This window comes from Epinephelus fuscoguttatus, linkage group LG8 (assembly GCF_011397635.1).
Source record: "Epinephelus fuscoguttatus linkage group LG8, E.fuscoguttatus.final_Chr_v1".
Taxonomy (NCBI): domain Eukaryota; kingdom Metazoa; phylum Chordata; class Actinopteri; order Perciformes; family Serranidae; genus Epinephelus; species Epinephelus fuscoguttatus.
Window position 1 is genome coordinate 15,347,754 of NC_064759.1, and position 22,961 is coordinate 15,370,714.

Genomic DNA, 22,961 nt, shown 5'->3' on the forward strand with positions numbered 1-22,961 from the left:
TCTATCTATCTATCTATCTATCTGCTTAAAATCAGGCTTTTAGATGAAATATTTTGGCGTATGCAATTAAGTTGAGGTCTCTCTGTGAGTAAAGCTGCAATTTAAGATTATTTTCATATTTTCAGATCATTTGCTCGGTTAACCGATTCATCATTTAGTCTATAAATTCTCAATAAAATGTCAAAATGCTCATCTCAGTTTCCCTCAGCATGACATCTTCATAGTGTTTGTTTTTGTCCGACCAAAAGTCCAAAACCCAAATAGTTTATGATGATATAAATACAGAGAAAAATGGTGAATCCTCACATTAGTAGTTGATAATAACAGAATATGCACGTGTGAATCAAAATGCCTTTTACTGTCATTGCATCATTAACAAACACAATGAAATTAGGGGTGCTGCTCCTGTTAAAAACACATCCTCCATACATTCAACCTCACACTTATAAATAATAGACAGTGTAGCAGGAAAAAAAATAGTGTGGTAGATAAATATTGCACATAAAGTGTAGTTTTAAAAACAAAAAGGTTTGTCATGTGTATTTGAATTTATTTTAAGTCCTTATTGTTGTTGGTTTGAGTCTGTTTGGTATCCTGGGTGAGACCAAACGCCAGGCTTATCATGAGTCTGCCTTAATTGCGATTATAACAACTAAGTAAAAGACAGTTCAACTGAATACAATTTTGAATATGTCATGAAGTCATTATTCTTCAACAAAAAGTCAGATGCTGATAAGAAAAGTAGTATGAATCTGAATAATTATAAATTAAACAAAATAAGTGACTCACAAGACCAAGATGTAAGACTGTCCAACACGTAAAAGTTATTTTTAGATTTTTTTCCTTCAGATTCTGACAGGGACTGACCTGGGAGCTGACTCATATTGTTCCTTGTCATACAGCAGGTCCTAAATATTTTACAGAATATTGACTGACTGTAGGAGGGATTTAACGAGGGGAATGTGAAGGTGACTGCACTGTCTGGCCTGATAAGAGTGAAGACCTGAGTTGAACTGAAAATATTTCCAGAAAAAGGTAGCTAAGCTCTCAATCTCACAAATTTGCAACTGATTAAAGTCAGAAACACATATTTTTTCTATGAAACAGTGAGTGTCTGAAACAAGAAAGTGAAGCACCTCTATCATATTTTTTGTGGAGGAAAAAGAGTGGCTTGATACAGGTGACAAAAAAACAGTTAAATGTAGTTGCATATTAATTTTCTGACAATGGAATAATCACTTAATTTAAGCTCTTATTGTGTGTTGGTTCAGTAAGCATGGGTGACTTATATCTGTCATTGTTTCTGTAATACACTCTAATATCCCTGTCTGTCAGTGGATATTTATCACCAGCCCTCACTGTAACTCCTCTGTTCTCCACTTCTCCTTCCTCTCTCCTCACTTCCCTGAGTGTACTGATGTACGATGTGAAGGCATCTGTGTCTCTGCTCATAATGGCCATGAATTGTCTACTTTATAGCTGGGAGATGGATGGATGTAGCCGGCGGTGGCAGGGGTGGGGGTTGCAGATCAAGCAAGAGGGCAGAGGGCTAGCACTCTCATTGGCTGCTGTAATCAGGTGGATGAGGATGGAAGGAAGAGGGGGGAGGAGGGAGGAGGGGTAGGGAGGGTTGAATTGTTGCCGGAGCTCGTAAGGGCGATGAGAGGCTTTGTAGCAAAGTCATGTTTCGTGTCAGAGCTGTAAGAGAACACGTCCGATAATGTGCAGTCAGGACATTAAAGATAGAAGAAGGAGGATATTTCGCTCTCCTCTCTCCCCCTCCTCTCTGTTTCCTCGTTTTTCACCCATCATCTGGCGCTCATATACATAATCCCACTGTTCATCCTACAACCGTCTTGGGTCTCCATCTCCATGTTCGCTTCTTCCCCTTTTCTGGTTTATTCTCCCTCTGTGATCTCTCGACATCCTTTTACTTCTTCCCCGTCTCTGCTTTTTTCCCCTTTTCACACCTGTTTGAAAGCAAAGTCAGCTCTCAGAGACAAGTGAGAACACAGAAAGCCTTTTATCTGTTTATTCTTTACCCTCCTCTACTTCTTAACTCCTTATCGTCTACTCCCACGCTGCCCCAACAACACACACACGCATCCACACACACATAAAGCGTGTCAAATTTAATAAATGCTCTTGACAAGGTTATTTAAACAATGTGACGGGTGCACTCCCACTGATCATAAAGACCACACACACACATCCTCTCATTCGTCAACTCTGTTAAAAAACATATGACAGGATCCTTCTTTAAAGCAGCTGGTTCAGGTGTTATCATCCATTTACACACTCAAACATACAAGACATCCTCACTCTATGAAAAACACACACTCCACATTTAGCTCACAGACAAAGGGACCTCTTTTTGAGCGATATAACCTTTAGTTGACACTGATTTAGGCGCTGACACGCACATGCACACACACACTCAGTGTGAAATGGCAGCAGACCAGCCCAGAGGCAGTTCTCTCAATGTTCTCATAGTCCTGCTCAGGACGAGCGCTTGGGGCTCTGGCAGGCAGCAGCATGAAGTGTGTGTTACCTTGACCTCGGCGCTCAGCTGTCCTGCTGTTGACATTAACAATTGGCGCGTTTCACAGACTTTTCCACCGTAAAACACATCAGTTCAGGATAACAGCCTGCAGGTTCAAATGGTATTTTCAGTGTGTGTGTGTGTGTGTGTGAGGGTGTGTGTATGTGTGTAAGAGAGAGAGAACTTAGATTGATTTGATATTCTAAGGGATTGCATCACATGACATGAGGATAATCACACAGTTTATCATGAATGTATTATTAATGTGATAAGTTTCTGCTCCATTTCCTTTTTTATTAGGGAGAAATTACACATATTCCACTGTGACTATTATGGGATTTGGTCAAGAGAATGCTAAAATATTATTATAATTAATTGTTTCCAGTTTTTACAGGGATTTTGAGGGGAAATATACATATTAAGCATCTTTCCCAATGGACAAAAAAAACGCCACTTTTCCAGCACGATACCATGAGACACAGCAACTAATTCCATCCACCTTCATCCAAGCAGCACTTGAACATTGCTCCAAATTTTGTTGGCGGTGAGTTTGAAAAAGAGACTATATAAGTAACATTTTCACTGGCCTCAATGCTGCTTTCTTCTGTCTGCTAACCCTTTTTTTCCCATTGTATTCTTGACACCAAATGTGACAATAAAAAGAAAACAGGGGATTAGAAATGTCCACAAGCCACTGTGGCTAGTGAATTCCAAGATCTACCAGCCACTCAATAGATCACTATTGATTTTTGTAGCAGCCACTTGCATATTTTACTGGCATTTGACTGTTGGCTGGTGCAAATCTCCAACCGTGACACAGGCATCTACTGCTGAGCTGTGTACAGGGCGCTCTGGTCTACTGGCAATGGGAAGGAGTTGTTGCCTATTTTTAGCGCGTTAAAAAACCCACATATATGTCCTAATTTCTGACCTTCTCTGCCCCAACTTCAACTCCCGTTCCCTGAGATCCTCAGATCAGTCTCTTAACTGTTGCACCATTGAGTAGTGATGGGATTTCTCGTTCACTTGTGAGAGCCGGTTCTTTGGCTCTCCTTCACTTTGAAGAGCTGGTTCAAAGATACGGTTCATTTGTTCGTTTTTTTTTTGTTGTTGTTGTTGTTTGTTTGTTTTTTGCTCTGTGTGTGTGTGTGTTTGTGTCCGGGGTTCAATGACGAATCGCATTGCTGATTTATCGCATCACGTGATCTGGATATTGTGACGTGGACCCAGAACAGACTCCGCAGATATAAAGTTTGGTGTAGCCACAGCAACGCCCTTTATAAATAACAAGCCTGTCAATACAAGCAAGTGCTAGTGGATAGTGGATTATGGGTTAAATTAGGAACTGGCTCGTCCACTCTAAACAGCAGGTTCACTCGTTCATTTCAAAGAGCATCAGATCATGGGGCGCTGGTGGCTTAGCGGTAGAGCAGGCGCCCCATGTACAAGGCTGTTGCCGCAGCGGCCCGGGTTCGGCTCCAGCCTGTGGCCCTTTGCTGCATGTCACTCCCTCTCTCTCTCCCCCTTTCACGCTTGTCTGTCCTGTCCATTAAAGGCTAAAAAGCCCCAAAAAATATCTTTAAAAAAAAAAGAGCATCAGATCATTACCATTGAGGCTGGCAGGTAACAGAGATCGTGCCTTGGGGTAGCTGCTCCAAAGTTCTGGAAAAGCTGTCCGCTCTTAATCAAACGCTCCCCCTCCATTGACACTTTTAAGACAAATCTTAAAATGTACATGTTTTCAATGGCCTTTGGTTGTTTGTAGTGGTTTTAATATTTTAATATGCTATATCTTTTTACATATGTAATTGTACAGGTTGTACAGGTGTTATTCTGCTTTATATTTGTGTACATGTTATAGGCTATTGCTATATATTTGCGTGTCATTATTTTAATTTGTACAGCACTTTGGTCAGTTGTGGTTGTTTTTAATGTGCGATTTTAATAAACTTGATTTTCTTAGATTTTATTTGATAATTTTAATGGACTAAGGGTAATAGTTGAGAAGATACCACTCTGATCCTAGCCTATCTCTCCATTAAATGTCAAGCTAAAGCTAGCAGCTCGTTAGCTTAGCTGAGCACAAAGTGTGGAGACAGGGGACATTAGCCTGGCTCTGTCTAAAGCTATCAACATCACTTTCTGGCACCTTTAAAGCTCATTAATTAACACCTCATAACTCATTTCTTTAATTTACTTAAGTGTAAAAAATGACACACAGTGGCTAGGCTAGCTGTTTCCCCTGTTCTCGAGTTTTTGTGCTAAGCTAAGCTGCTGACTGTTGCTTTATATTTACTGTACAAACACCAGTTACATGGATCTTCTTATTTTATTTTCTGCAAGAAAGTAAATAAGTCTATTTCCCAGAATGTTTCCTTTTCCTTTGAAACACTGATATAGGGTTAGTGTGGCCATTTTGAACTTGTGTGTGTCCACCAGTGGTTTTGCTGCTGCTTCCTAACGCAGGCCACTTCCCCTGTAAACACAAGTAAATGACTGTGCAGGACGAAGCCAAAAGCAAACAACAGGCCGCTATGTTTTAGATGAACTTTTGACTCAAAGTGAACCACAAGCCAAGATCAAATTGATGCTTTACCCAAAAATAGTTTGTGGTATTTGACTGTGGGACCAAAATGATAAAATGGGATAAATTAGAATCACAGGAGCTGCGTAGATCATGATATACTTTATATTACTGATGAAGTTTCAAGTTTTGTTTTTGTATTTGTGACTTCTGAGATGAGAGCACAATGCAGATGATGAGGACTGGCCCTTTATGAGCTGAGCAATGAATATGGACTGAAAAAAACAGTTCAGCTGGTCATTCAGCTGAGATTTGAAAGGTTTAATTGGTCCTCAAGGCTTGAAAATAGTTATTGGGTGCTTTTACGCATTCCCTTATCAATGAATCTGTGTTCATAAACCAAACTTTATACTTAGTGCTGACAAAACAGTCCTGACTTTGAGTAATTTTTGTAGAAAAACAAATTAAAACTCTCTGATTCCAGCTTCTTAAATGTGAAAATGTTCTGGTTTCTTTGTTCCTCTGTGACAGTAAACAAAATATCTTTGGGTTGTAGACAAAGCGAGATGTTTGAGGACGTCATGTTGGGCCTTGGGAAACACTGATCATCATTTTTCACCATTTTCTGACATTTTATTTACAAAAAACTAATCTAAAAAGTCAAGAAATTAATTAACAGATCAATAGATAATGAAAACAGTCAGTCAAAGCCCTTATCTCAAGGTTCTTGTTCAGAGCAGAGAGACAGTATTACATATCTTTGAAACCCTGCAGACTCCTGCTTGATGTATTTCTGGACACTATGTATTTGATTGTAAACTGAGATTGAAGCTGAACCCTCCTTGTGTCTCTCTGCAGCGTGTCCAGTGGGCTACTTCAAGTCGGTTGCAGGCTCCGTTCCCTGCTCGGTGTGTCCCTCCAACAGCAGAACCAGCCAAGAGGGCTCGAGTGTGTGTGAATGTCGCAGCGGATTCTACCGGGCAGCCAACGATGCCAACTCTTCTGCCTGCACAAGTGAGCTTTGTTGGTTTGTTTGTTTACGCCTGGCTATCTGGGAGGTGTTCAATGGGCCTCATTTGACTCAGACTGTGAGAACCAGAGATGCGCAGTCACTGACTAGACTCTTCTTTTAATCACAGTTTAATGAAAATTTTAATCCTTTAGAAAGAAACGGTTAAGTATTTAGTTCCTCTGCCCACTCAGCTTTAAATTGTGTCACTGCCGCACTTTGTTTTGTAACATTCTTTCCATGACTTAACTTGGTTAAATGTCTTTGCCAGCATGCAGCCTCTTTCATATCTTGAACTTTTTAGCAGATGCTTCCATCTAAGTGTCCGCCGCTTACATTATGTATGTCAAACCCCTCCCACTCTCTCTATCTCCTCCGCAGCTCCTCCATCTGCTCCGGTCTCTCTGTCCTGGGAGTATGAGAGCGGCGAAGGCGGAGTGTCCCTAAGGTGGCGCCCTCCAGTGGACATGGGAGGGCGCAATGAGGTGTGGTACGGGGTGGTGTGTCGCATCTGCCCCTCAGCCACCTTCACCAATCCAGCCTCGTGCTCCTGGTGTGGGGAGGGCGTCACCTTCAGCCCCTCCCAGACGAACCTGAAGCAAACGAAGGTCACCCTCAACAACCTGCTGACCAGAGTCACTTATCTCATACAGGTACGGTGGAAAACTGACACAAACACTCTTAGTTATATAAGAATTAGCTGTAAAGTAATATGTTTTTTGTACATCTTGTTCTTCCAAGTGGATGTTGACTGAATCAATGAAGCCAATTTAATACATTTTTGTGAATAGTGAAACATTTCAAGGATTGGCAACACTGTAAACTGCTTCCTCTCAAGGACAGAGTTTATCCACAGAATAAAGAAAACCTGTGTCCTTGTGAAACAGATCATCATGTCCTTTTTGTATCAGCACCTGGACAACAAAGTGTCAAACACGCTGATTGCTGAAACATTTCCCGTAGCCGCAGAGGAGACAGCTCCTCTGCTGTAATATTCCATAAGCTCCACATCAGCACATGCACAGTAACATGTATTATTTAGCTCCGGGGGATACTCAACTAAATCATAGCTTATTTCTTATTCATAATGCACAGATATCTCCCATTTACCGATGTTTGTTGGCCGGCTGACACAGCTGCATGCGTGGGCGTGGGCTTTGTTTCTCAAACACAGAAGCATGTCATGAAAGTAAATTTAAAAAAAAAAAAAAAAAGCTTTGTGTGTCACATCTGTGTGTTCCTCTTATTGACAGGTGCAAGCCATGAATGAGGTGTCAGCTTTGAGTCCTTTTCCAGCTCGATACACGAGCATCAATTTCACTACGAGCCAGTCAGGTGAGCACGGGACGGAGAGAATGACAAAGACAGGATGAAAGAGGAGCAATGCTCTGATGATGATGTTTGTGTAGATACTGTATCGTGTGTGTGTGTGTGTGTGTGTGTGTGTGTGTGTGTGTGTGTGTGTGTGTGTGTGTGTGTCTGCCCTTCTCTCTGTCTCTCCCTGCTCCATCTTTTCTCTTCCTGCTCTCTGGACAGGAGGTTGCTGGGGGTTATAATATCCTGTCAGATCCCATTATAGTCACCGTGGAGGAAGAAAGTGGAAAAATGAGAGATGGGAAGACAAAAAAGACAGACAGAAAGAGAGATGACAGTAGATGGGTGGGGAGAGGAGAGGAGAATGGGACATTGTGCAGACAGAGTGCAGCATTATGAGATTTTCCAAGAAACTGATCAAGATTGATTAAAAGTCTCCATAAGCCCAAATTATCTAAAACCTCTGTGTGTCTGCTCTCAGAGTTTATTGATTAAATGAAAAGAATGCCGGAAAGTTCCCTTTCACTGGTCTGGCCAGCCAGCACAGTGACTGTAACTAGATCCCGCTTGGCGCTCCATAAAAACTCCACTTTCATGCTCTACTAAATCTCCTGGACAAGTTCTGTAACACTGCCCCCTCCTGGTCACCATCACTTCAACACAACACTACTATTTGTGGGATGATGGGGTTAACGGATCATCACATCTCCCAGGGAAAACTTCACCCCAGCTCATACATCACCATCTGCTCTCTCCCACAGTTCCCAGCACAGTTCCCATGATGCATCAGCTGAGCCGAGCCCCAGACTCCATCACTCTCTCGTGGCCTCAGCCGGACAGGCCTAATGGAGACATCCTGGAGTACCAGCTGAGATACTACGACAAGGTACACTCAGCGAATAGTCACACAACATGCTGAGCCAAACCGACACATGACAAGAGTCACAACAAAATTGTCCTTCCTCTGTGTCCCTCAGGGTTCGGATGTGGACAGCGCGGCGAGCGTGTACAGTGAGACCAACACAGTGACTGTCAACTCTCTGATCCCTGGCTCCATCTATGCATTCCAGATCAGAGCTCGAAATGAGAGGGGATACGGCCCCTACAGCAACACCATCTACTTCACCACGCTGCCTCTGGGTACATTTACTGTAATAATCTGTGTCAGTCAGAGCACATTACTGCCATTAACACAAAAACTGAACTGGTGGAATTCATTCATATGACAGCAGTCAGCAAAACATGCTGCCTGTGCTCGTCAGATAATCTGGTTGAAACTATGGAGCCTTCAGAGCACACTCGTCTTTAACTGTGCTTAGCATGCTAACTGCTCCTGCCGTGCTTATTGCCTGTCATGCTCTGTTGTATGTTTTTAATATTTTATACCATTTTTCATATGTAGAAGAAGGTTTTTAGGAGATAGAGACAGAGAACATGGACTACTACTATGAGTTTTACTGAAGTATGTGTCAGTGATATGGTCAGACTCTAGAGCTTAAAGCTGTAGCTGGTGACTTTCTTACTTGATCAGCACTGCCTAGTTTGACCGTTTGAGGTGGGGTACACCCTGGACAGGTCACCAGACTATGGCAGGGCTGACACATAGAGACAGACAACCATTCACACTCACATTCACACCTACGGACAATTTAGAGTCACCAATTAACCTGCATGTCTTTGGACTGTGGGAGGAAGCTGGAGTACCTGGAGAAAACCCACGCTGACACGGGGAGAACATGCAAACTCGGCATACTAACCAGACAGACTTAATTTTTGGTCCAATTAGACCTACACATCCTAATGGACAAACTAATATAAAACAACAGTAACAAAAATTCAAATAGACATTTTAGTAGATTTGGAAGGGGTTGTGCTGCAAAAGTAGCACTGACAGCACTAATCACAGATGTAGAGGGTATAAAGATCTGTTTTATACAACTGTGTTTTATAGCATGTCATTTGTTTAAAATCCTGTTTATTAGCAATTCTCATAAAAAGAGTTTTAAAGGTGGCCAGGGTGTCCAAACAGAACATTAAGGTGTAGCTAGAAATGTTTGTGTACTATATCTATAATAGTTCAAATAGAAAAAACAATTGTCTGTCTATGTCTCCTTAAAAAGCATTTTTATTGAAAGAAAACTAGTTTGACTACCATTTTCATAATCATTACATAAGTAAATAACATATATTTAAGTGTGTTGAAGGTGAAATTAAGCACCTTTTGTGTATATATTTTAAACAAGGATTTACTACAGGCTGTGGTGTTTTCACTTACTGAAGGGCACAGAAGGTCCCCCCACCCTGGGTTCAAACCAGGAACCCTCATGCTGTGAGGTGGCAATGCTAACCACTGCAACATTGTGCCGTGCTGATTTTGTTCAGCTGTGAAGCACTATGAGAAAGAGGGACATGATTTTTTTTTCACAGACTGTCTGTGTGTGGATGTCGTGACAGTTTCATCAAATAAAACAGAGGTTATTTTTATAACAGTTACCATCTGTAGCTTTAAGTGGGCATTTTCAAAATAGACGGAGCCACACTAACACTAGTAATAAAATTTTGGATTCATTTTTGGCTTCTGAAGGTAATAATCTTAAGAACATGGCAGAGAGATGCAGAAGGAAAGAGTACTAATATAGTGCTGATCACAGTGAGATCACAGCGTTGAATGAAACTCAAATGTACAAAAGTAGCTCTTTTAAAGACTGTGTTTGGCTTTAAATGATCACTGCAGAAGAGCCAAATTGAAGTTGACCATCTCGCTATGAAACACCAAGTCACTTCATTTTCAAACAACGTTCTCTAAAGAGGAATCTTCCTGAGTTCAATTCCGTTCAATGCAATCTACTTTATTTCACCAGAATAATCTGCTCAATATCAACAATGCTTTCCAGGTACACCTCAGAGATTACCTTCCTAGAGAAGAGGCACATAATGAAGTTTTATTTCTGACAGTGGGTTTTAGTGTGTACTATTTAAAGTAGTAACAACAGTGTTTGTAATTAGCTTCTCTCCAGCTCTGGAAACAGTAAAAGACAGTCTGATTGGCACATTAACAGCAGATGGTTTTCTCACCTTCTCTCCCCCAGAAGAACACTCACAGCAAATCCAGAACCGACTTCCTCTGTTGGTTGGGTCAGTGATGGGTGGAGCAGCGTTTCTCCTGGTGGTGGCAGCCATTGTGGTCGTGGTGGTATTTCGCAGGTAGGTTGTTAATCCTGTCACATGATCAGAAATAGAGAATGAGCTGTTTTTTATTAATCACATGAGCAGTCACTCATGTTGTTTGCTTTCACGTGGCAGTAAGAGGAGGGAGAGTCCGTACAGTGACAGACTGCAGAGGTACATCAGTAACCGAGGTGAGCGTCAGCATATTTAACTTAATGTGATTTAATTTAGTAAAGTTAAACATGTATTTTAAAGTGATGTATTTGCTTTGTGCAAAAGGCCACCTATTAAAACACTTGTTTTTCTCCACTGAAACTTTACTTCACCCCAAAAAAGGAGAAAACTGGGCGTCATTCACATGCATAAATGTGGGCTTAAACCTTGTGCGCAAACATTTTACATAGAAGTCTGGAATTTAACAATATCTCCTTATTCAAACTCTGCAAACAAGTTTACAACTGCCTCACATGCATACACACAAATGATGAAGGAAATGTAAACACTCACCTTTTAGCTAAATGCATAGCACATTAAAATCACCCTCATTAAAAGAGGCTTTAATGGACAACAGTATTTAAAACAGTTATTTTATTAATGCAGTAGCCAAATGTAGCCTATTAGATAACCATGAAATTAACACCCTTTAATCCTCATGAATTATTGTCATACTTAAAACATTGAACTACAATATAATCAACATAACAGAGGCTTAAAAATACTTAGCAAGAAGGAAACACATGTAGGTCTAAACCTGTTATCAGTGAAAGAGCTGGGTGGTATTCTGAGCACGGCAGCAGTTCCCTGAGATTTTACCCACAAGACTGAAATTGAACATTTGCGGCAGTGATGAGGGCATCTGTAACGATAGCCATATATGTGACGATCACATTGTGAAACAGCAGCTAAGATAAGTAACAGCAGAGACCTTGGCTGGTATGACCACAGCACCCCTTTCTCCACACTACACCTCTAGGCAAATTTATTTCTTTGTATAGTGATATATGGGAGTGGTGGAGTGTGGGGCAGTGCTGATTCTGATTAACATACACATGGTGGTAAGTACATAATTGGCCAGTGTGCACGTGTCATGAATCTGACAGTAATTTTGTGTGCGCACTTATTTTGTGTACAAATTAAAGGACATTTCTACACATGTATATTATTGGCCTGAGGTGTTAACAGATATCTAAATGAATTGGGCAGACCTTTTTAGAAATACAGTAACACAACAGATCATCTCGTCCTAGTGTTGTGACAGTAAATGTGTTTAAAAGTGGAAAATAAAGGGATTTAAAAGCCAGACTTAGTCCTAATAAAACTGCCTTTTAATTCCAGGTGGAGTTAAGTATTACGTGGACCCATCCACTTACGAGGACCCCAGTGAGGCTGTCAAAGAGTTTGCCCGTGAGATAGATCCCACTCATCTCAAGATTGAGGAGGTGATCGGTGCAGGTAGCCATGATTCTCTCTTTTCTTTTAACTCTCACTGTAGTTGTATGATTATATCAACTTAATTTGTTCCACCTCCTCTCTACTACAGCCCAGTTTGGAGAGGTTTCTCGAGGCCGCTACCGCCCGCTGGGTCGCAGGGAGGTGCTGGTGGCGGTGAAGACTCTACGCTGGGGGGCGTCCGACAGAGAGAGAGGGATGTTCCTCAGCGAAGCAGGGGTCATGGGACAGTTTGATCACCCTAATGTACTGAAGCTGGAGGGTGTGATCACGCGTACGCCCCCAGAGAGAATCATCACTGAGTTCATGGAGAACGGGCCCCTGGACGCCTTCCTCAGGGTGAGACATCAACACACTGTCTCCATCTTTGTTAATGACCACACATTTTATTTCACTATGAACCAAAATCATCCTCTTTTCTATTTCAGGAGAACGAGGGCCAGTTCAGCGTCCTCCAGCTCATCGGGATGCTCAGGGGAGTTGGTGCAGGGATGCGTTACCTCTCTGAGAGAAACTTTGTTCACAGAGACCTGGCGGCTAGGAACGTGTTGGTCAACTCCAACCTGGTGTGTAAAGTGTCTGACTTCGGCCTGTCCCGACTCATGAGGGGCCTGGACCACAACATCCCTACATACACTGCCTCACTGGTACGCATTGGAAAACGTTTTGAATGCTCTGTATTTGTGGTTCCACTGTAGCATATCTCACTGTCTGCACTGTTCCCCCATCAGGGCAGTAAGATTCCCGTGAGGTGGACAGCACCAGAAGCCTTTCAGCATCGCAAGTTCAGCTCAGCGAGTGACGTCTGGAGCTTCGGCATACTTATGTGGGAAGTGATGTCGTATGGAGAGCGTCCGTACTGGGACATGAGCAATCAAGAAGTGAGTGTGTCGGAGAGCGTTGCCTGAGCAGAGGAAGTCAGTGATGGAAATGCACTCAAATCTTTTGCTTAAGTGCGAGTTTAACTACCACTGTGTAATGTGATGCCATTAAAAGTCCCAGGGCGCCCTGGTGGCACCAACCACGAGCCACAACGTCCACTGTGTGTGTCTGGCCTGAGACCTTTGCTGCATGTCATGTCTGATCTGTCGCCCCCCTCATCTTCTTTCAGCTGTTGTATAAAGCCTTAAACACACCCAGAAAATAATGAAAAAAGTAAAAGCCCTGCATTTAATCACTTTTATCACTTAAGCTGAAGCAAAAAGAAGTATTAAAATTCTGCGTCGTGTTGTTGTTGCATTATATGTATTAGATATTTTAATGGTGCAGCAGCACTGTTAGTACAATTTACTGCTTTTATGTGTTCTGCCAGACAATGATTGGATTATCAAAGTAAAAAATAAGATTACAGATGTGCAAAATTGGACTTTTACTGCCATTTGGCTAAAAATATTTTATGCTAATGCAAGTTTCTGTAGAACACATTCCCACCTGTCGCACTGGCTGTTTTATATTGTGTGTTGTGCAGCCCCAGCTCTCATATTAAAGTGATCATTTGGATTTTTTTTAAGTGGGGTTGTTTGGGGTACTTATCCATAGTCAGTGTATTACCTTCAGTACATGGAGTGTACGTTGGAAGCTGCTGACTGGGGCAACAGCTAAATGTATTTCAGCCACCTAAAATAATCACTGTCAGTTTAAGGGGGTTCTATTATGAGAATATATTTTCACCGCCTTAATTTGCCTTCAGACAGCCTTTTACTTTGGCACTACATTTTCTCATCCATACAACTTCTATATTTCTACGCATAAGCAAAGCTGTGCTGCTGTATTATTCTGCAGATCAGCTGTTCAGGTTAGACTTTCAGAGGTTTATGGACGAGCCTAAAAATACACACACACAAAAAAATAGTGATTATTTATTTTATTACTATTTTTTTAATTTCGTTTCATTTCTTTAAATTTTACTTTGTTTTATTTTATTGTTTTATTTATATATTTTTTTCTAATTATTAAATTTCATTTCTTTACATTTTACTTTTTTTTTATTTTATTTTATTTTATTTATTTATCTATTTATTTTATTTTATTTTTTTTTACCAAGGTTTCCCATTAAGATCAAAGAGATACCTGGCTAAGGTAGCAGCTTTGCAAAATCACAGCACATTAGAATACATCATATACAATATGATGGACAAAATTCACAGTTAAACAGAAGAACAGATGCTTCACACAGTGGTTTCTTGAGAGAAAAAACATATGCCTCCATCACCACATTCTTTATGATGCCTTTAAAGTCATCAGTGAATGCAGAAGATTATTCCAGGCCCAAGGCTTTACCCAGATCTGTCAAAACCTGGGGTATTATGACAGTTACATAAAATGCCCTTCACTGTGGAGACAAGGAAAAACCTCTATGAACCAGAGTATACAGAAGAATTTTGCTGAGGGGGACTGAATGGGCCCAAAGAGAGAGATGCGTGGGAGTACAGAAGATTTACAGTTAAGAAAATGTGGTGCCAAAGAAAAGGGCTGTCTAACGGCAAAATAAAGCAGTGAGAGTATTCTCAATTTGGCATCCACTTATCCTTTTTTTAGGTGGTTTTACTACATTTTGCTGCTGCCCTCTCCCACAGCAGCACGTAGCGCAGCTCCTGTGGTGCCACTCCTGGCTGCTTTTCCAAACTGGGAGCATGCCAGCTGACATCTACTTGTAATACACGGACTATAGATAAGTACCTCTTACAACCCCACTTCAAAAAAAGCTAACTATCCCTTTTATCCCTTTTTAACGGAGTGGTGTAAAGTGTGTATTTTCCTTTTGAAACCCAGTGGGATAAAAGTGTAATATCTTAAAACGTAGGACTACTAAAGGAAAGTACCGGTGCGTAAAAGTTGTGGATAGCTACTTTAAAAACGCACTTCACCACCATCCCCCTCCTCTTGATTTAACAGACACATCTAAGTGGTGACAAAATGCCAGGCAGCTGGAATTTGCATAATTTTCTCTTAGTCACTCTTTACAAGCCCTCAGTGGTCTGTGACCTTTTATGTAAGGCAATTACACAACACTCCTCACACCATCTGCCCTACTTAACGTCTGATGTCTCTCTCCGCTCTCTCCGCAGGTGATGAAGGCGGTAGCAGACCAGTATCGTCTCCCTGCCCCCCACAACTGCCCCTCTGCCCTCCACTCTCTCATGCTCCAGTGCTGGCAGGCCGATCGAGGGGACCGGCCAGGCTTCGACTCGCTCCTTTCCTCCTTGGATCGGCTCATCAGGCACCCTGCCTCCCTCAAGGTGGAGCCAACTCGGTGAGACACCAGCTTCTGGCAAAACATATCAGAGGCAGCAGGCGATGGACAATCTGCTGTATCTTCAGATTCTCATACTCTCACTATTGAATGTCCAACCTTTACAGGAGCTGCTCTCAGCCGCTGCTCAGCCCCACCCCCGCGGACTTAACGTCAGTGGCGACTGTCAGTGATTGGCTGAAGGTGCTGAGGATGGAGAGATATCAGGATGAGTTCGATCAGGCACACCTGGACACGTTAGACAGAGTCAGCAGGCTCAACATGGAGTGAGTATAGATGGTTACTACTGTAATGTTCAGCTTAAAGATGATTTTGTTTCACTGGCCACCATTTTCCAGCGCATATCTAAAGACAGAAATCCTACCCTTCAGGCAGCTTTTTATTTCCATCCCAGCATGTTTCACATAACTTGTTAATGAAACATTTTTGGCTGTGTTTAAAACTTGAATGTCAGCGTTTCCTCCTGGAGGATACAGCCAAGAAAGAATGTCAAGATGGACTCCCTCACACTGATGTGAAGTATACAGGACACATATATGGACATAAAAACCTTTGCTTACTATTTTTTGTGGCGCAGTTGTCATGACAGCTGAGCAAACTCCATCTGTTTCCAGGGCCAGGGAGAATTTATGTTGAACAATTTCTATACTTTTACACCCTGGGTAAAAGCTGACCTAAAATGTTTGTATTCAACCTTGAATACAGCAACATAACAAAATTCTCAGCACAAGGTCCGCTTATTCGGTGTTCACAAAGCATCCGGCCACATCTTTTGGCCTTCCTCAGGGAACACAAATGACCGGGTGATGGTTAAGTTGTTATCTGGCGGCCAAGGTACTTGATTTCTTTCACGTTCATGTGTTCATATGTGGGGGGAGATTGTAATCTGTCTCTGCTCAAGGATCTTTAGCTTTGGTTGGCCACAGTGATATTTTGATTAACAGCTGGTTATTTTTATAAATAAGCAGTGACTCACTATTTCCAAAGCTGAAAAGCAGGAAAATAAATTAAATTTGAATAAAAAATGTAACCAGTGTACACCTGACTAATAAGTAGCACTACCTAATCAATTAATTCTTTGTCACATAGAATCACAACAGGGTGTAACTCTGTGTAATTAAATGCGATACTATCAGCTTCTTCAACTTGTGCATTGCTGTTTAGTTATTTTTGCCTCTTCTTACGTTTTAGGCTGCTGCTTTATAACTGTCCATGTTTCCAGACTGGCTGCAGTGCATGTGTTTATGTCATCCTGGATGGTTTCTGGTTGTGGGATGATTTAACCGTAATGCTGGGTACAGTTTCCTCTGCTGTTTTACAAATTAACTCCACCACAGACTCAGTGAATTCATTGACGTCATCGATGACATCGACGGTCATGCCTTGGACCGTGCTCCTGTCTGTGATTGGCTCCATCTTTCACATCACTGTGAGCATGCATCGTAGTCTGGGTACATGTCTTGGCCTCAACAAGATGGCATGAAAAAACAGAGAGGAAGGCCTTTACTTCAATGGGCTAGAAACATTAAAAATACACCAACACATATCAGCTTGCGCCTCCCTCAGTGTGTAGTGGCACACAGAACCAAAGTAGCCACATGGTCACTTTTCCCGAATATAAGCAGCATCACTCTGCAGCCACAAATGAGCAGTGCACATCAGTGATCCAGAGTCTTTATTCCCCCTGTGGCACAAGGCAAGGCAAGGCAATTTTATTTATATAACACCATTCATACACAAGGCAATTCAATGTGCTTTACAAGAGAAATACATTAAAAACAATAGATCATTAAAAACAAGAGCTAAAAGCAAGACAAAAATAGTTAAAAATAGTGCAGAAAATGCATTTAAAAAGCAAACATAAAGCAAAGGCAACAGCAGACAAATATAAAAACAATAGCTACAGATTATCCTAACAATAAGTTACATATCTAGTTCACTGGTAAGCTGCAGTAAATAGTAATGTTTTAAGCCCTGATTTAAATGAGTTGACAGTTTCAGCCGACCTCAGATACCCTGGAAGTTTGTTCCACAGGCGGGGAGCATAGAAACTAAAGGCTGCTTCACCTTGTTTGGTTTTGATCCTGGGAACACTGAGTAAACCTGTTCCAGATGATCTGAGGGGTCTGGATGCTTCATAACGTACAAGTATATCAGAGATGTATTTAGGCCCGAGACCATTTAGTGCTTTATAGACAAGTAACAAGATTTTAAAGTCTATCCTTTGACACACAGGAAGCCAGTGCAGTGTCTTAAGCACTGGTGTAATGTGCTCCACTCTCTTAGTGTTGATGAGGACTCTGGCAGCAGCGTTCTGGACGAGCTGCAGTTGTCTCGCAGGGCGAGCAGGAATAGGACAGCACCTCACATTCCCACTGTCACACCAGTCCTTATTCACCATAAAGCACACACCTTGTCCGCTTCTCTTGCCTAAGTCTGCTAGTTCCTGATGTCCCAGTGAAAACTGATGCGGGCAAGAAGAGTTGTCCAATTTATTATCCAACTCCTGGTCAGTCAATACCAGGATGCTAGCTCCACGCGATCTAAGCTGGTGCCCATCTGCTCCTTTTTATCCTCAATGTTTACTGATGTTTGCATTTGAAAACTTCAACCTGGCGAGCTCGCATCCCGATGAGTGAGGGTGGTGGGACTGTCACACGCCACTACCGTCCAAAGCTAACCACAAAAAGCACCACCAACACATTCAACGTAGACATAAAAGCATTAATTTACCCTAAATATAACCCAAATTTAACAGAGATGATGGAGAGGCAACTGGAAACGTCCGCACCAATGTCATCAATGCCATATATTAGACTGGTGTGCTCTGTTTCCATATATATTAATCACACACACTGTCTGTTCGTCGCCACATGCTCTTGTATAGTTTATTTTGGTTTATGTATCTCTTATTATTTATTTATGTTTCCTTCCGGACCTATCTGTATTTATTTCTGTCCTTTTATTGCTGCAACAGTTGAATTTCTCCAGTGCGGATCAATAAATGTGTATCTTACCTATGAAACAAAAACAAAAGAAGAGAAGCTTTGAGCATCAATAAAATGTCCGAGTTGCTGCAGGCTGCAGACGACCACATGCAAACCCACCTGTCCTTTAGAATATCAGGTAGGGCAAACAACAGCTGAGGTGTTGAACTAAACTCTGCGGTGTATCTGCTCTCTCCTTCAGTGATGTCCAGAACCTCGGGGTGAACCTGCTGGGACACCAGAGGAAGATCGTCAGCGCAGCCCAGCAGCTCAGAGCCTATCTGTCGCAGGGGCAGGTGGAGGTGTGAAATCCACCCACACAACAACCTGTGCCATGGATCTCTGTGGTTTTCACACTCTGCTTGTTGTGTCTGGTTTCATTCATTTCGACGGAGCACATTTAAACCAAAACAAAAAAGAGAATCAGCTTTTGTTTGAGGAAAAAAGCATCGAGTGCCACTCTCTGTATTCTGCTACACTTCGACCGACACTACAACCAGAAGGGGTGAGAGAGAGAATCGGACTTCCTGCCAGTCACTCACAACAAATGACACAGGAGAGATGCACCATGGGAGCTGCAGTCCGGGTCAAAGTGAGGTTAGGGAGTTGCCGAGGAGGAGGAAGAGGAGGACTTTAAAGATTGCTCTATGTTTTTCACTACATTTCACTTTATTGTTGTCTGTCCTCTTCTCTCCTCACCCATCTGCAGTCCTACCTCTCACCTTCTCTTATACTACCATGAAACTTTTCAATTTCCCCACCCTCATTGAGTATAAAAAAAATATAAAATGTTTTTGTTAACATACTTATGGAGATCTCTCCACACAAAGAATTGCGTGAAGACAATCAAAGCCTTTTTTCTAATATTTTTTGAGTTGTTTGTAAAGTTGTATCACTTCCTCTCTACTTAAAACGCCAAATGCTAAAAGCAAAAAACAGTTTACTACCTAGCAGCCTATGGTTTGCCTTATGAGGTATTACCATTAGCTTCCAGAAAAATGTATAGTTTGTTCAGTAGTTACAACATAATGCTATAAACCACCCGTCCAAAAACAGTACTGCAAACCCTGAGGTTAGATATACTGTAAATCACTGCCATGAATGTTAAAAAGAAACAAAAAAACCAACTGTAAGCCATGTTCCCCCCTCTTTAAAAGACATACCCAGGGTTTGAGAGCCACCCAGTTCGTACATCTCACTCTCACTGTAGTGTCTCTCAGCAACAACGGAGCTCATGTACTGTGATACTTCAAAAGTCACCTCAGCTGCAAACACAAACGTCAATCTGCGATGAAGACAGAACCGAACAGCACCCACCTTTATGTGTACATTTCACCCTTCACCTCTTTTTTTTTGATTGCTAGAGTAAAGACACTGAGTCATTGAAGCGTTGTGAATGTGTGAAATGGGAAAAACGGACAAAATCGGATTTACACTTGAAGGAAGGAGGCGAAATGCTTTGTAAGTATGTACCCGTGTGTGTGTGTGTGTGTGTGTGTGTGTGTGTGTGTGTGTGTGTAAAACGTGTGTGTGTGCTGTAAATGAGGCTGTGTTAATGTGTGCATCAGGTATATGCTGTACATGACGCTGTGTGTGTGTGCGAGTGTGTTTGAGACAAGTGTGTCAGGCTACACACATTATTAGCTGTGTTTACTTGTACGAGTGTTCACCACTATTCCATAATTGTGCAAATTTGTAAAATAAATGATCTGATTTTATTTAATATATGGCTGTTTGCTTCTTCTTTTGTGTGCTATCTATGTTTCCAAGCTCAATATTCTCCTGATGTGACATATTAAAGGGACAGTTCATCCCAAAATAAAGAACTTTCCCCTTAGCTGTAGTGCTTTCTATTAGTCCAGATCATTTTGGTGTGAGTTGCCGAGTGTTGGAGCTATCAGCCGTAGAGATGTCTGCCTTCCTTCTCTCCAGTATAATAAAACTAAATGGCAGCTTGTGCTTAAAGAGCAAAAAAAAAGTTTCATGTGGGAACTATTTTCTTTTTTACCAAACTTCACCAACCAAATCCATTTGCAAATTAGCATTGCTTTAAAATACTGTATCTTTCCTGGCCTGATGGGTTGGTGCTTAAACACACAATAAATTAACACACAGTGGCTCACCAACATACTGTAACGTTTAATATGTTCCAAACAATCAAGTCATGCAAGGTCATCTCAGCTACCCCTGCCCTGCATGCAGCTTTATTCTCTATATGGGGAAAGACTGTGTATGAGAAATACATGAACTTCTACACCAGTTTGAGCTTCACCGCAGCTACAAAAAATTATGATATATTCACCTTGATGGACTCATATCACCTTCACTGTGTTAAAGAGCGAACGTGGTGTGCTTCACGTTCCACAGATCAGCAGGTTTGAGTAAAATCTGTGTTCGGGATCTGCTGGGATCAGCAGCTGGCCAAGAGCAGACACTGGTTTCCCACATGTCCCGCTGCTGCTGATATCACAGCAGATCTGGACTGATAACAAGACCGCTTACACATTGTTCTGCCAGACTGATCCTGCTGGCACTGCGCTGAATTTTACTGGATCAGACTGCAGTGTAGTAACTGGTTTTTGTCCCAATGTCAAACTGCAGGGTCATTTCCATAAATGCATGTCGAGTGGCTGAACAGTGTTCAAACCCTCACAACCGTAATTTATATTATAGTCCAGATCATGACATTGTAAAACACTTCAAATTCCCACGAGTTAAACGTAACTAAGTACCTACTAACAGGCCCAGTATTCTACTACTGAAGTAGCCTACTGTTGCATAGAGAACAAGCTGAAATATTTCTGTTATACTGGCACTTTTATTTAATTTTTTTAACTCAATTAAAGACTTGAAAGGACAGTTCATCCTGGAATAAAAAAAAAAAAACGTATTTTTGAGATATCAGCTGAAATGTCTGCCTTCTCTCTAATATAATAAAACTATATGACACTCGGCTTGTGGTGCTCAAGGCAGCGAAAATTACATTTGAAAACTCAACAGCAATGTCTCTGTCCAGAAATCATGACCCGGTTACTCAAGATAATCCACAGACCTTGTTGTGAGCAGTTTCATGTAGGAACTATTTTATTTCTACCGAACTACACCTGCCAACCGTATCACAGCACAGAAGGAAACGTGCATCTACTGCTCGCTCACAGATGGGGCACAGATAGGCAAAAGCCCCACCACCTCCTCCACATGAGAGCAAGATACACACACTTAGTGGTGGTATTGCCTCTTTTGTTGTTGTTGATTTGCATCTCTTTGTGGTCGTTATGCATCCTTTTGTACTTTTGTGTCTCTTTGTAGTAATTGAGTGTCTCTTTTGGTTGTTTTGCCCCTTTTTGTAGTTTTCTCTCATGTCTTTGTAGTCTTTTTGAGTAATTTCCTGGTTTATACAGGTTAATGTGAGTGACATTTTGCAGGTGATTTTCTGGGGGGGCCTCTGGGCCTGTGTTTGATAGGAGCTAGGTAATGTCACAGCTCAGCTGAGGAGGACGCCATAAATATTTACATCTCATACTGTCACAAGCACAAGCCATTCATCCATGAATAGATGCACACTTCCTCCTGAGCAGTATTACAGTTGGCAGATGTAGTTCGGTAGAAATAAAATAGTTCCGACATGAAATTGCTCACAGCAAGGTCTGTGGATTATCTTGAATACTGGGGTCATGATTTCTAGAAAGAGACATTGTTGTTGAGTTTTTCAAATGTACTTTTTTGGCGCTTTGAACACCACAAGCTGAGTGCCATCTAGTTCCATTATACTGGAGAGAAGGCAGACATCTCTATGGCTGATATCTCCAACACTCTGCAACTCACACTAAAACAATCTAGACTGATAAACAGCACTACAGATAAGAGGAAAAATATGTATTATTGATTTTGGGGTGAACTGTCCCTTTAAGTAAAGGATCTGAATATGTCTCACTACTGAGAATATCTAATACTGAATTATAATATTTAATAAGATATAATATTCCATTTGACATCATTGTGCGGTCAGAAGGAAAGACATTTTAAGATGTTTCCTAGAATCACCTGCAAAAGGAAAAATTGAGAAACATTAAGAGTATTAACGTTTAGAGGATAAGTTGAAGTTTGTATTTTTTTTTAAAAAAAAAAGAGCTAAAGTAAAATAAATGATGACTCCATGTTGTACCTCCTGAAACAATAGTAATTACTTTTGTTTTAATAATGATGATTGAGCCCTATTGTGTTAAGTCACTCTGAATAAGAGCATCTGACAAACTGTCATAAAGGTGTCTGTAATAATTGTTTGCTGCGGTGTCCCGACACAAGTTAACAAAGTGTTGTGAAAGAGCTCGTTCATTTGTCCAGAAACACACAAACCACAAAATCATGTTTTTATGGTGTTATTGTTTCTTTATAAAGACGCTAACAGAGTGGAAACCACCAGTCTTTATGACACTACTTAAACATGGTGCTCTCCGCCTGGTAAACAGCTATTATCTCCACAAGACTAAATGACAGCCACATCGGCAACCATCATCAGGGCCTCCTATAGAGTCCTCCAAAACCCTGTTCATCCTGCGGCTGACCAGCCTGTTAGTCACCTCCTAAAAATGGTGCAGCAAAACACCTGTGACAATACACCCGAGACGACCAGAGGTGTTGTAAAAGTCGACTGATTCAGCAGTTTACAAATAATTCAAGTGTGGGATTTAAATCTGTGCTTCTGGTGGAGTCGG

The 22,961-nt window shown here is 41.5% G+C and overlaps 1 protein-coding gene across 1 annotated transcript in view; it reads left to right on the forward strand.

Annotated features, from left to right (window-relative positions):
* Positions 1-19,502, forward strand: part of ephb6 (eph receptor B6) — a 60,098-nt gene extending 40,596 nt beyond the window's left edge. The window contains exons 6-19 of the mRNA XM_049583580.1: positions 5,925-6,080; positions 6,457-6,728; positions 7,329-7,410; positions 8,151-8,275; positions 8,367-8,529; positions 10,479-10,593; positions 10,693-10,748; positions 11,893-12,009; positions 12,098-12,345; positions 12,435-12,653; positions 12,738-12,887; positions 15,075-15,259; positions 15,367-15,525; positions 18,449-19,502. Of these exons, the coding sequence (XP_049439537.1) occupies positions 5,925-6,080; positions 6,457-6,728; positions 7,329-7,410; positions 8,151-8,275; positions 8,367-8,529; positions 10,479-10,593; positions 10,693-10,748; positions 11,893-12,009; positions 12,098-12,345; positions 12,435-12,653; positions 12,738-12,887; positions 15,075-15,259; positions 15,367-15,525; positions 18,449-18,554 (2,153 nt within the window). The 3' untranslated portion in view covers positions 18,555-19,502. The remainder of the gene's footprint in view (positions 1-5,924; positions 6,081-6,456; positions 6,729-7,328; positions 7,411-8,150; positions 8,276-8,366; positions 8,530-10,478; positions 10,594-10,692; positions 10,749-11,892; positions 12,010-12,097; positions 12,346-12,434; positions 12,654-12,737; positions 12,888-15,074; positions 15,260-15,366; positions 15,526-18,448) is intronic.
* The last annotated feature ends 3,459 nt before the right edge of the window (positions 19,503-22,961 follow it).